The sequence below is a fragment of the Pelophylax lessonae genome (genome assembly GCF_965119305.1).
Source record: "Pelophylax lessonae genome assembly, chromosome: 2".
In the NCBI taxonomy this organism is placed as follows: Eukaryota; Metazoa; Chordata; class Amphibia; order Anura; family Ranidae; genus Pelophylax; species Pelophylax lessonae.
Genome location: NC_138769.1, coordinates 584365341 through 584380127, shown reverse-complemented (window position 1 = coordinate 584380127; position 14787 = coordinate 584365341). Strand labels below are relative to the sequence as shown.

The 14787-nt window shown below is 43.1% G+C and overlaps 1 protein-coding gene across 1 annotated transcript in view; it reads left to right on the top strand.

Moving 5' to 3' along the window:
• The first annotated feature begins 3439 nt into the window (after positions 1–3439).
• The window catches only part of LOC309545936 (chymotrypsin-like elastase family member 1), a 121086-nt gene continuing 109738 nt past the window's right edge, over positions 3440–14787 (top strand). Inside the window, exon 1 of the mRNA XM_082245380.1 lies at positions 3440–3494. Within this exon, the coding sequence (XP_082101506.1) occupies positions 3455–3494 (40 nt within the window). The 5' untranslated portion in view covers positions 3440–3454. The remainder of the gene's footprint in view (positions 3495–14787) is intronic.

Below are 14787 nucleotides of genomic sequence, written 5' to 3'. Positions count from 1 at the left end.
CTGCAATGTGTGTTGATTTTTAATTTTATAATGAACTGTTTATGTTATCTGTTATATACCTACTTTCTGCAAAATCCTTATGTTATTTTAAATCTGTGATGTAACTTATTATAAATTACAGTCTGGATTACGTATGAAATGCCTCCTCCATCCTGGGAGAAGGAACAAAAGTTCATAGCAATAAATTCTCTTCATCCTAATGCCCCCTCACACTTACCCTCTCTAGAGCCTTGAACCTCACATTATCAATCCCTGGAACCCTAAACCTTGCACTTACTCTTCCTGGAGACCCAACCTTCACACTAACCCTCAATGGAATTCCAACCCTCACACTAATCCCAGGGCTGCTGATAGAAATGGCTGGGCCCCGTACAGACTACCTGACAAGCACCAGCCCACCCCCCACCCCGAGAAAACAAAGCTATATTTCCATAAAAATACAATAACATCATTACTAGCAGACACGAATACAACATAACTCACAGAATTCCTGCTAAATCTAAAAGATAAAACTGAGTTGAGAGATAAATCTGTGTGTGTAAATGAGGTCTTGGGGCTCATGCACATGGGTGCTATCATCTGTACAGTGTGAATCAGTCGTTCATTTATGTGGCTTGATCCACCTGGAGCTGTACAAACACAGCTGCAGGTCCTAATTTGACAGGCGTAGGGATGCAGGTGTACAGCCCGTACACAGAGTGTGCATTTGGGGACCGCTCACCTGCACACCTGTCCAAGTATTGCCTGCGGCTTTGTTCATACAGGCGCTGCATCCCCATAGAATGACAGGTAGCTCCAGCTCAAACCCCTCCTTCACACAGCCAGAGTACCTGGTGAATGAGCCACTAATTAAATCTTTCTATCCTAAAAAAAACATATCTCTCCAGTGGTGTGCTGTGACTACTAAGAGGGATTCCATCTTCATTTGGTCTTCTCTCTGGTTTCTTGGGCTCCAGTCATTTGGCCAAACTGCAATAATGTAACTCACATGCATGCGCGCGCGGGTGTCATTGTCACAGCACAGCTCTCTCAATGGATGGTATGTCATCCATTGAGAGCACAGTGCACATGCGCTGGTGCTAACACCAGCTGCTATGTTTAGGAGATATTCACTCTACCTACATGTAAGCCCTATTATAGGTTTACCTGTGGATACAAGGTAAAAATGGAGTAAATAGAAGGAGTTGATACATGGATTTGCAGTCTGGGGAGAGGTGTGGGAAGCCCAGCTACATAGAGCCCACTAAACTGCACTGAGACAAGATAACAGGCAGCTATGGAACCAGTGTAATAGTACATTTTTACCCCATGGGAATACAGCTGATTAGCTGTGACTGTATCAGGAAGACAGAGCAATGGGGGAGAGAGAGAGAGATGAAAAATATATACAAACATGGATGAGGAGTATAGGAGCAACTGCAGGGAGAGAAACAAAGTTACAGAGATAACAAACTCAAGAGCAGATCTAACATTAGAGCCAGGGCTGGAAGGGGGGCCCACACAGGGAGGGGGATTATTGAGGGACAACAGTGTCTTTCTCAGCAGATAAAAGCTGGCAGCAGGAGAAGGGGAGAGATCAACTTTCAGCTGCTGGAGGAAGATTTCTGTAAATGTTGTTCCTCACTAATCCCCCTCCCTGTGTGGGCTGCCCTGTGTGCTCGGGCTACCTACAAGAGGACTGGTGGTTCCTCCCCTATCAGCGGCCCTGACTAATCCTCCCTGGAACCTCAGTCACCACAACAAATGTCCCTGGAACCTTTATAGTAACCCTCACATTAATTCTCCTGGAGCCTCAATCCTTTCAATAAAACTGCCTGAAATCCAAGCCTCCCTGGAACCTCTAGTTCTCACACTAACCCTGCCTAAAACCCTGACCCTTACACTAACCATCCCTGGAATGTCAATCCTCACTGAAATGCCCACCCTCAAATTGACCCTCCATGTACCCCTAACTCTCACACTAACCATTGGAACCCCTACCCTCATACCAACCCTCCCTAGATTTCCAATTATCACATTAAAACTCTTTAAAATCTCAACCATCAAATTAACCCTCCCTACAGCCCCAACCCTTACATCAACCCTCCCTGAAACCCTAACACTAATCCTCCCTGAAACTCGAATCCTCCTTGGAACCCCAACATAACACTCACACTAATTCATACTGTAACCAATACTTTAACAAAAATCCTAACATAAATGTAGCACAGTTATGGCAATGGGTGTAATTTTGCACAATATTTATTATTAGGAATCTCCCTCCCCCTGCTTTTATTAAAACATTTGTGACAGAACCACTTCTGAGTAATGAAAGGCTTACATTCAGGAGGAAGATTGTTACTGACACAGTATTAGTATCTGGGAATAGAGATGGGCTGGGGTGTGTTCGGGATCCCACCTGCTCGATCCTGTCAGGCAGGCAGTTAGACATTTCCCGATCTGTGTAGCTGTGGACCGGGAAATGTCTCACTGCCTGTGATTAGCTTAGCTGTGTGCAGTGTCAGCTTCCTGGTGGGATTGGGAAGGGGCATCCTGAACACACCCAAGCCCATTCATAACTGTGAATAATCATCATTATCACTAACAGTTCATTTCTCAGGAATAGCTGAAGTCCCAATGCTGGTCTTCTGACAACCACCCCAACTCAGGCGTAAACTAATCAGAAGAAAAATCATTCTGACTCAGGCAAATAAATAAGTGAACACAATCTTGTAATGATAAACTGTGCTGCCATGCCTTTAGTATTATTGGATCATGAAAAAAAGAAAATTCTGTGTTTTTCAGTTTTATTAGTGTGGGAACACATTTTGTGTTTGCAGCAGCTTCTTCGAACATTTATATACTGTTGGCAGCACGCAGCATCACTTGGCTTGTTATTGGATCATACAGTAGGTGATTGAAAAGTTAATAAAATAATTTACCTTCATCAAAAAATTGTTTGGCAATAAAAGTGAACAGTGACAATACTCACCTCATAATCCCCAGTGTTCTAAAAGCATTATGTCAAAACAAAAGTATAAAAAGTATTTTTTAGGGTGGTTTTAATGTAACTAATTTAAGTTCAGTAACTGCTGTTATCCAGTGAAAGCTGTTGGATAATTAAATACATCTCTATAATTTTCTATTACAGTACATTGTTTTTGCTGGTACATACTGACCTCTAAGCAATACCACACACAAAAAAAAAAACAACCATCCCTAGGGTGGTTTGCAAAATGGCATCTTCCATTTTTCTGTCTTCCCAAGACAATAAAGTACTGTTTGTGGCAAAAAGCCTCCTAGCAATCTTTACGTAATCATTCAAAGCATCCGTGAATAAAAAAGGAAAAACATATCTCCTAAATCCAGCATGTGAAACATCTGTGAATTTTTCCACAATATCTGCCAAGCCCTGTCCTTTAAATACCAGGACCCCACTGTAGCTGCTAAACTGCTCAGGAGCAACCTATCCAGAATGTTGAAGCTTCTGTTACTTGCTGCATTTGTCCTCTGTGGTAAGTTATAGCTAGCAATTAGAATATATCTATTAGATTACCACATGACTTCTAAATAACCTGATCATACCTTGTTTTTGTGGTTCTTAATCTATTTGTTTTCATTGTTCCGTACCCTGTCTCCTTTGCTTTAAAGTGACACATCACAGAATCTGGACTTTCATAGCAATGGGCTATGAAACCAAACACTGGTAATAGTATTTTGTTTTGCTTGAAGCAAGGAAGGGTTGGAACCATGTCTGTCTCTTATTTTTGCTTAGGCCATTTTTTGGGGACTGTAAAGTTATGTGAAATCCTTGTGAGCGAGGGATTTTATTGCTGTATAGCCTTACTGTCCTGTGGACTCCCTGTGTTAACATAACTGTACATATCATCGAAACTACTTAGTGTATACAGATGGATCACACCTTGTTTTTTTAAGACAGATTGGGCTTTCATTTGGTGGTAAATGTTAATAGGTATTGTCTGATTTTGTCTTGTTATGAAAGGAAAACTGGCCCGAAATAGTAAAAAAAATCATCCTTTAAATTTTAGCCTTACAGTGGGTACGGAAAGTATTCAGACCCCCTTAAATTTTTCACTCTTTGTTATATTGCAGCCATTTGCTAAAATCATTTAAGTTCATTCTTCTTCCTCATGAATGTACACATAGCACCCCATACTGACAGAAAAACACAGAACTGTTGCCATTGTTGCAGATTTATTAAAAAAGAAAAACTGAAATATCACATGGTCCTAAGTATTCAGACCCTTTGCTCAGTATTTAGTAGAAGCCCCCTTTTGATCTAATACAGCCAGGAGTCTTTTTGGGAAAGATGCAACAAGTCTTTCACACCTGGATTTGGTGATCCTCTGCCATTCCTCCTTGCAGATCCTCTCCAGTTCTGTCAGGTTGGATGGTAAACGTTGGTGGACAGCCATTTTTAGGTCTCTCCAGAGATGCTCAATTGGGTTTAAGTCAGGGCTCTGGCTGGGCCATTCAAGAACAGTCACGGAGTTGTTCTGAAGCCACTCCTTCGTTATTTTAGCTGTGTGCTTAGGGTCATTGTCTTGTTGGAAGGTAAACCTTCGGCCCAGTCTGAGGTCCAGAGCACTCTGGAGAAGGTTTTTGTCCAGGATATCCCTGTACTTGGCCGCATTCATCTTTCCCTCGATTGCAACCAGTCGTCCTGTCCCTGCAGCTGAAAAACACCCCCACAGCATGATGCTGCCACCACGCTTCACTGTTGGGACTGTATTGGACAGATGATGAGCAGTGCCTGGTTTTCTCCACACATACCTCTTAGAATTAAGGCCAAAAAGTTCTATTTTGGTCTCATCAGACCAGAGAATCTTATTTCTCACCATCTTGGAGTCCTTCAGGTGTTTTTTAGCAAACTCCATATGGGCTTTCATGTGTCTTACACTGAGGAGAGGCTTCCGTCGGGCCACTCTGCCATAAAGCCCCGACTGGTGGAGGGCTGCAGTGATGGTTGACTTTCTACAACTTTCTCCCATTTCCTGACTGCATCTCTGGAGCTCAGCCACAGTGATCTTTGGGTTCTTCTTTACCTCTCTCACCAAGGCTCTTCTCCCCCGATAGCTCAGTTTGTCGGACGGCCAGCTCTAGGAAGGGTTCTGGTCGTCCCAAACGTCTTCCATTTGAGGATTATGGAGGCCACTGTGCTCTTAGGAACCTTGAGTGCAGCAGAAATCTTTTTGTAACCTTGGCCAGATCTGTGCCTTGCCACAATTCTGTCTCTGAGCTCTTCAGGCAGTTCCTTTGACCTCATGATTCTCATTTGCTCTGACATGCATTGTGATCTGGAAGGTCTTATATAGACAGGTGTGTGGCTTTCCTAATCAAGTCCAATCAGTATAATCAAACACAGCTGGACTCAAATGAAGGTGTAGAACCATCTCAAGGATGATCAGAAGAAATGGAAAGCACCTGTGTTAAATATATGAGTGTCATAGCAAAGGGTCTGAATACTTAGGACCATGTGATATTTCAGTTTTTCTTTTTTAATAAATCTGCAACAATGTCAACAATTCTGTGTTTTTCTGTCAGTATGGGGTGCTATGTGTACATTCATGAGGAAGAAGAATGAACTTAAATGATTTTAGCAAATGGCTGCAATATAACAAAGAGTGAAAAATTTAAGGGGGTCTGAATACTTTCCGTACCCACTGTATATTTTATGCCATTACCATGTATCCCCACCAAAAAATCCTGCAAAGTAAATTCTCTTACTCCTGACAATCGTGGTGACCACATATGTGTGTGTAATTTGTTCTTTGCACCTGTAGTAGGGCCAAGAAACAATAGTATGCATTTTCATTTTTTGGGAGTTTTTTCCCACCTACTCGCACTGAAACTGTCACTAACTGCCATTAACATTGCCACTAACTGCCGCTTACACTAAACGGCACTGACACTAATTGCCACTAACACTGACACCTACACTCACTAGTCTAGGTAAAGTATTGAACTAGGTAATTTTTATTCTCTTTAACCACTTTCAGACCGGAGGATTTTCCCCCTTAATGACCAGGCCACTTTTTTGAACTTGGCACTGCGTGACTTTAACTGACAATTGCGTGGTCATGCAATGTTGTACCCAAACGAAATTTACGTCCTTTTTTCCCCACAACAGAGCTTTCTTTTGGTGGTATTTGATCACCTCTGCGCTTTTTATTTTTTTTGTGATATTAATAAAAAAAGAGCAAAAATTTTGAGAAAAAATTTAATTTTCTACTTTGTCTTTTAAAAAATATCCAATATACTAAATTTTTGTCATATATATTTGGCCAAAATGTATTTAGTTACATGTCTTTGACAAAAAAAAAATCTCAAAAAGGGTATTTTTATTGGTTTGCGGACAAGTTATAACGTCTACAAACTATGGTGTAAATACTGGAATTTATGCAGCTTTTACTTTCTGACTGCCTATCTCATTTCTTGAAGTGCTAAAATGGCAGTGCAGTACAACCCCCCCCCCCCAAATTACCCCTTTTTGGAAAGTAGACATCATAAGGAATCTCCCGAGATGCATGTTGAGCCCATTGGATATTTAATGTTTTTGTCACAGGTGTTTGAATATGACTAAAAAAAAACATTTTTTTTTTTTACACAAAGTTGTCAATGAAATGATATATTGCTCACGCATGCCATGGGTATATGTGTAATTACACCCCAAAATATATTCTGCTGCTTCTCCTGAGTACAGAGATACCACATGTGTGAGACTTTTTGGGAGCCTAGCTGTGTATGGGACCCCGAAAATCAATCACCACCTTCAGAATTTCAAAGGGCGTAAATTTCTCATTGCACTTTCTCACTACCTATCACGGTTTCGGAGGCCCTGAAATGTCAAGATAGCACAAAACCCCCCCAAATGACCCCATTTTGGAAAGTAGACACCCCAAAGCTATTTGCTGAGAGGCATGTTGAGTCCATGGAATATTTTATATTTTGCCACAAGTTTTGGGAATATTACATTTTTTTTAAAAAAAATGTTTTTAACACAAAGTTGTCACTAAATTATATTTTTCACATACATGCCATGGGTATATGTGAAATGACACCCCAAAATACATTCTGATGCTTCTCCTGAGTATGAGGATACCCCATGTGTGAGACTCTTTGGCAGTCTAGCTGCGTACAGGACCCCGAAAACCAATCCCTGCCTTCAGGCTTTCCAAGGGCGTAAATTGTTGATTTCACTCCTCACTACCTATCACAGTTTCAGAGGCCATGAAATGCCAAGAAAGCACAACCCCCCCCCCAAATGACCCCTTTTCGGAAAGTAGACACCCTAAGCTATTTGCAGAGAGGCATGTTGAGTGTTTTGCAGATCTTACTTTTTGTCACAAGGTTTTGAAATTGGAAAATAGAGAAAAATAAATGCACTTTCCTTATTTTCCAAAATAAAATATAGCTGCAAAATGCTCACCATGCATTTTAGCAAATGCCCTGGGGTGTCTACTTTTCGAATAGGGGTCATTTGGGGGGGGGGGGGGTTGTTCTATCTTAGCATTTCATGGCCTTCAAAACTGTGATAGGTAGTGAGGAGTAAAATCAACAATTTACGCCCTTAGAAAGCCTGAAGGCGGTGATTAGTTTTTTGGGTCCTGTACGCGGATAGACTGCCAAAAAGTCTCACACATGGGGTATCCCCATACTCAGGAGAAGCAGAAGAGTGTATTTTGGGGTGTCATTTCACATATACCCATGGCATTTGTGAGCAATATATCATTTAGTGACAACTTTGTGTAAAAAAACAACAACAAAAAAAATGATTTTCCCGAAACTTGTGTCAAAATATAAAATATTCCATGGGCACTTCCGGTTCCGGCACTCATGCAGGAGGAGTGAGCCTCTGCAGCCTCGCTACACCCGACTCCGATCCGCCTAAAAATACAGGGACTGAGGCCGCCCGGAGAGCACCTACCTCCGCACTTCTCATCCCGCACACCGAGGGCTCTGGATGGACCGCTTTGTGGAGCGCCAGCGCCCGCCATCTTCTATCGGCACGGATCGGCCTGACGCAGACACTGCTCCTCCCACAGCTTCCAATATGGCCGCGGCAGCTAGAACAACGCGGGAGGGGGAGGTGAGTGACTCCCTCTCTCTCTCTCTCAAACTGCTTCACAACCCTCGGGTCTCCCGCTGCTCACCCCAGCCGCAGACAATACTCAGGCTGACCCGGCATATATAAAAATGGCAGAGGCTGTGGCACATATTCTATCCCCCACAATCAAGGCAGCTATTGAGACGGCCATTACACAAAGCCTGTCACAGCTACAGAAGGAACTGAGCTCTCACAGACATCAAATCCAGGAGGCTGAGCAGAGGATCGCCTCCCTGGAGGAAGAGACCCTGCTTAACAGCAGGGATATTAACAACCAAGACAAGGTGCTTCAGGCATTGCAGGACAAAATTGAGGACCTGGAGAACCGCTCCAGGAGGAATAACCTCCGGATCATTGGGACACCTGAAGCGGTTCAGGTGGCAGAGCTCCTTACTCTATGTTCAGACACAATTCCTAGAGCCCTGGGCCTGCCATCCCCCTGTATTGTGGAGAGGGCGCACCGGGTGGGGGCCCCAAATGAGTCCCGGAAAAATCCGCGACTCATTATTGCCCGTTATTTAAACTATGCGGACAAGAACGCCATTTTGATGTCATTCAGGAAACAAAGACCCATACACATCAAAGGCTCCTCTATTCTACTCTTCGCAGACTACTCCGCTGAAGTGTCCAGGTGATGTAAGGCATTTGCTCAAGTATGCTCCTCTCTTTTTCAACAGCAAATGCGTTTTACCTTAGCATACCCTGCTATCCTTCATGTTACTACACCTGGGGGTGAACGCCTGTCTTTCCATACACCATCTGACGCGGAGCACTATCTTTCGTCATTATCCACGCCGATGGAAGAATCCTCCTCCCAATCCAGACAAGATTTCTTGTTCGCAAGGCCCAATTGACACCTGATTAGGAACCCCCCAAAAAGGGCAAATACGGTCATTCCTCCGCCTGCATATCCATCATGTGAACTCTGATTGCCAAGTTCCAAGTGGACGACCTTCCTCAGGTACTGTTATACTGTTATACTACTAGCCCCAAGCCTCCTGCAAGACCAGACCGTTCGCAGGTATCTGGTTGGAACTTTATTGCCTGTTATAACACCCAGGTATCACATCTACCCTTACACCTGGTGTAATGTGTCATGTTTACGAGTTGGCTCATTTGCTTGTTATGTATTTGCTTAATTTTTGTTTCTAGTCCCAAGTTCTCAGAGGGATGTTAGTAGTTATCTCCTGGTCCCGTGTACTGAGCACCCAGTACATGGAATCATCGCTCCCCGGAGCGTACTCATGCTCTGATGCCCTTAAACACAGGCATATAGGTGTGAGGCTACGCTTGCACACTACCTTCTCACTGAGAAAAAAAGCAAAGTCTCAAGATTAGTTTCCCCCTCCCAGTACAACCTGAAGCACACCTTTCCACTGAACTCCTCTTCTGGAGCTACACTATACCCCGGCAAGGGCTCCTATCCCTTACCTCTCCACCTCCTGTCTTACACCTACAGCACTTGCCACATTATGTCCCCCCCTCCATGAGATTCCCTGCGACCGGTACATTCTTAACACTACCATCCTTTATCCATGGCCACCCTGAAAGTTATATCATGGAACGTAAAGGGCCTTAGATCACTGTAACGACACCCCAAATATAACAGGGGTTACAGTCGTCTAGGATAATCCGCTCCCGAACACCAGGACAGCTATCGACCACTCCAATCCGCCATACATGAAGCCCATCAATAATTCCCCCCAAGTACGAGACAAGGCTCTGTAGTGAGGTTCGATCAAGAGTAACTCTCTTCTACTTTATTGAAAGAAACACAGCATTTATATATACTTTGAGAATACCACATGCCTGTTTATTATGTATTCGGTATGACCAGACTATCGAGGTTGAGCAACCCTCCCGACCCCCCCACACACACCTGTACTCAATCAGTGTCCACCATCAAGTGGATATAGGAGGAGTCCCCTGTAGTGCATTGGCACAGCTTTCCCAGCAAGGAGTTTTGTCTCCAAGGGTTAGAAAGGTTGGATTCATCTCTTTTTCATGGATAGTGTAGGACCCACTGATAATGGGGTTCTTTGACGCAGTAGTGGGCTTGAGCACGATATGGCCATATGGTGGGACCAAACCCCCATTTTTATTTATGGACTCTCTTCAGATTTGGTAGTAATTTCTTTTGCATTTGCGCGCTATTCTTTTTTAATATACATGTCTTTTGGTTCATAGCTGCAGCAGCTTTGGAAATACATGGGTATGCTCCCCCAAATTTTTTGCCTGTTTATTATGTATTCGGTCTGACCAGACTATCGAGGTTGAGCAGCCCTCCCCACCCCCCACATACACCTGTACTCAATCAGTGTCCACCATCAATTGGATATAGGAGGAGTCCCCTGTAGTGCATTTGCACATTTTTCCCAGCAAGGAGTTTTATCTCCAAGGGTTAGAAAGGTTGGATTCATCTCTTTTTCATGGATAGTGTAGGACCCACTGATAATGGGGTACTTTGACGCAGTAGTGGGCTTGAGCACGATATGGCCATATGGTGGGACCAAACCCCCATTTTTATTTATGGACTCTCTTCAGATTTGGTAGTAATTTCTTTTGCATTTGCGCGCTATTCTTTTTTAATATACATGTCTTTTGGTTCATAGCTGCAGCAGCTTTGGAAATACATGGGTATGCTCCCCCAAATTTTTTACCTTCAAGTAGATGTCGCCAATTCTCCAGTGCCAGTTTTATGGCATGCAACTCCTTTTCACCCACTGGGTAATTCACCTCTGGGCTGCTTAGTGATTTTGAGAAGAAAGCAACTGGGTGGAGTGGTGAAGTATTTGTTGGTCGTTGGGAGAGAACTGCTCCTACTGCCATATTTGACGCATCTACTTCCAGAATATATTGGAGGGATGGGTCTGGATGGCGTAGTATGGGAGCAGAAGTAAAGCTTGATTTTAACAAGCGGAAAGCTCCATTTGCTTCTTCTGACCATTTTAATGGTTTCTTTATACTTGTAAGTTGTGTGAGAGGTCTCACAATAGCAGAGAAGTTCTTGATGAACTTTCTATAGAAGTTTGAAAATCCAAGGAATCGCTGTAATGCCTTACGAGTTGTTGGTATAGGCCAATCCAGAATACAGGATATCTTGCTCATATCCATCTTGATTCCGGTTTTGGATATGATGTATCCTAAGAATAATATTTCTTCTTTATGGAATAGGCATTTTTTTAATTTCACGTATAGATTGTGTGCGAGTAATCTGGATAACACAAGTCTTACATGTTTTATATGTTCAGACAGAGATCGAGAATAGATAAGTATATCGTCCAGATATACCACAACACAGACATCAAGTAAGTCTCTAAAGATGTCGTTTATGAACCTTTGAAAAGCTGCGGGAGCATTACATAACCCGAATGGCATCACAAGATATTCGAATAATCCGTATCTGGTTCTGAATGCTGTTTTCCACTCATCTCCGTCACGGATTCGGATTAGGTTGTATGCCCCTTTTAGGTCCAATTTAGAGAAGTAGGTAGCCCCACGCACTTGTTCAATGAGTTCAGGGATGAGCGGTAAAGGATAGCGATCCTTTATTGTAATGGTATTTAATTGCCTATAATCGATAATAGGCCTAAGACTTAAATCCTTATTGCGGACAAAGAAAAGTCCTGCAGCTGTGGAAGAAGTAGAGGGTCTGATGAACCCTTTTGTCAAATTCTCATCCAAGTATTCCTTGAGATGAGAGAGTTCATCCTGTGAAAGAGGATAAACATGACCGAAAGGCAATTTGCTGTTAGGGAGTAGATCGATAGTGCAATCATAATCCCTATGGGGAGGCAACACTTGAGCATTTTTCTCAAGGAATACTTCGGACAGATCCTGATAGCATAGTGGTGCAATCTCGTCTGACACCACAGACAGGATCTTTCCATAAGATGGGAGGTTACACGTAATCTCACAATAATGAGAAGGGAAAGTTAAAGTCCGTCTTTTCCAATCTATGATTGGTTGATGTGTGTGTAACCAGGGGAGTCCCAAAATAATGGGAAAATGGGGTGAAGATAGTATATCAAAGGAGGTGGTCTCCATATGACACTCGTTAGCAGTGACAAGGAGTGCTTGTGTCTGATTGGTGATTGGACCAGAAGATAGCGGGATACCGTTAATGAAACTAACAGAAACAGGTTTAGGTTTTTAAATAATAGGTATTTTATTTAAGGTAACAAAACGTGTATCGATATAGTTTCCACAAGATCCTGTGTCGATCATAGCCTTGGTAGTAATCCTAGTCTGGTCCCACTGTAATGTTAAATGAACAAAAAGATAAGGTTTAGAAAAGGAAGTCGTTAATCCCCCTAGCAAGACATGTGAACACTCACCCTCTTTTTTGCGGACAAGGGGACAAACGCTTATCGAATGATCCGGGGATGCGCAGTACATGCAGAGATTACTGGATCTTCTCCTGGCTCGTTCAGTAGTTGATGAAGGTGAGCGTATGGTTCCTACCTCCATAGGAGTAGGGTCAACGGCCGAAATCCGAGAAGGACTAGACAATGGCATTCCCATTTTTTCAGCCTTTCTTTCTCGCAGTCGCCTGTCAATGTTGATACTGAGTTGTATTAAGGCATCCAAAGTGCCAGGTAAATCCGCTCGGGCGAGCTCGTCTTTAACGGCTTCTGACAACCCGAGTCTGAACTGAGTTCGCAACGATGTATCATTCCACCCTGAATCAAGGGTCCATCTTTTGAACTCTGCTACAAAGTCTTCTACAGGTCTCCTTCCTTGTTTTAAAGCCCTTAATTGGATATCAGCAGTACTCTGCCTAATGGGGTCATCATATAAACTAGCGAGTTCCGCTAGGAATAAAGGATAGGAGTTGAGAAGCTGATCATTTTTCTCAAAGAGAGAGTCTGCCCAGGCCCGTGGATCACCCGTTAAGTATGAAATGACGGTACAGACTTTAATTTGATCAGTAGGGTAAGTACGCGGTTTTAGCAAAAAAAGCAATTGACATGCATTTTTGAATTCACAAAATTTTTTCCGATCACCGGTAAACACTAGAGGAGGGTTTATTTTGGGTTCAGGGGGCTGAGCAACAGTAAGCTGGGAAAGACGGGTTACCTGCTGTCTCAGAGTCTGATTGTCTTCTTTTACTTCAGTAAGAGCAAGTATTAATGCATTTACTTGTTGTGTTAATTGTGTCACTTGAGTGGGTAATTCTGCTGAATCCATTTTTTTTTTTTTTTTTTAAGGTTCGTTCAATCTGTAATGCTCCTGCGTTTTTATTGTAAGCTGGATTTGCAGCTGCAGAATCTCCACTCAGTAGTCATGTAGAGATGTGTTGGAATACCAGATCCAACTCTCCAGACTCATCACTGTGGGCCTGTCTGCTTCAGCATACAGATATACACACACTCAATAAGATGTTCCTGGAGTGATAGGATGTATATGATAGTAAGGAGGTGATGTGCTGAAGGGACAGGTGTGAGCAGTGACAGTAATGGTAAGCACTTGATAATAATATTCAGGAGAGTAGTAGATGGTAATAGGTAGAATGCAGATAGGTTAGTAATCATGTATGGTAACAGGTGGTAAGGACAGCAGATGACATAGACAGGATAGACTAACCCAGTGCAAGGATAGATGGTAGTAGACTCAAGAGCTAGCAATCTATGTAACAGTGCAGATGGTAGAATTAGTATGCATAGATAGTAACAGTCCTTAATGTGCAGAAGATGATAGTGTAAGTTAGTTATGGAGGATTGCCCTGTGGGGTACTTATCACTAGTGAGGTTTAGTAAGTAGAGGGGTCTAGTAGTGAGGGAGTGATCCGGTAGCGAGATACGGGATCAGTTGCGAGGTTCCGGTCTGTTCCAGGTAAAGGCAAATAGCTGGAGGTTCCGACAGCAAGACAAGGCTTGTGAGCATGTAGACACACATTGAACGAACAACGTGAGAGAGAATGCTGGCGATTGAAATAGCCGCTCAGCGGCGCTCAGCGATGACGTCATCCGTCTTAAAGGTGTATGCGTTCCACCTAACTAAAAAGGTGGGACGCAATGTTTTGAAAGGAAAATGCGTCCTACCAGAATCTTACAGTAGGAGGGGAGTAATTTTCCCTGGCGTCGCTGCTCACGGACAAGCGCTTCTTTCCAGAGTTCCCAGTGAATTAAATTACCCAAACGTAGTAGGACCTGTGCTGACCCTGGTTCCCTGCGATCTACTGGTATCTCTCGCAACCTCCTTTCGAATTCCGCTTCCATGGCTTGTGTCCTCTTGTAGCTGTCCTTCTGGGCTGTGGAAATCATCCCGCCGCTTGCCACCAATTGTAACGACACCACAAATATAACAAGGGTTACAGTCGTCTAGGATAATCCGCTCCCGAACACCAGGACAGCTATCGACCACTCCAATCCGCCATACATATAGCCCATCAATAATTCCCCCCAAGTACGAGACAAGGCTCTGTAGTGAGGTTCGATCAAGAGTAACTCTCTTTTCCTTTATTGAAAGAAACACAGCATTTATATATACTTTGAGAATACCACATGAACAATGACTGTGTAATTACCTCCCTTAGTAGACAGCCAGGTGAGCTCATTAACATGCTTATCAATAGTCTCAGACCCAATTAACATACTGTCCTATTTTAGACAAAAGCACATTCTTTAGGAGGGGCTGCTGGAAAAAATCCCCCCCTCTCTCTGCAGCTAATACACATG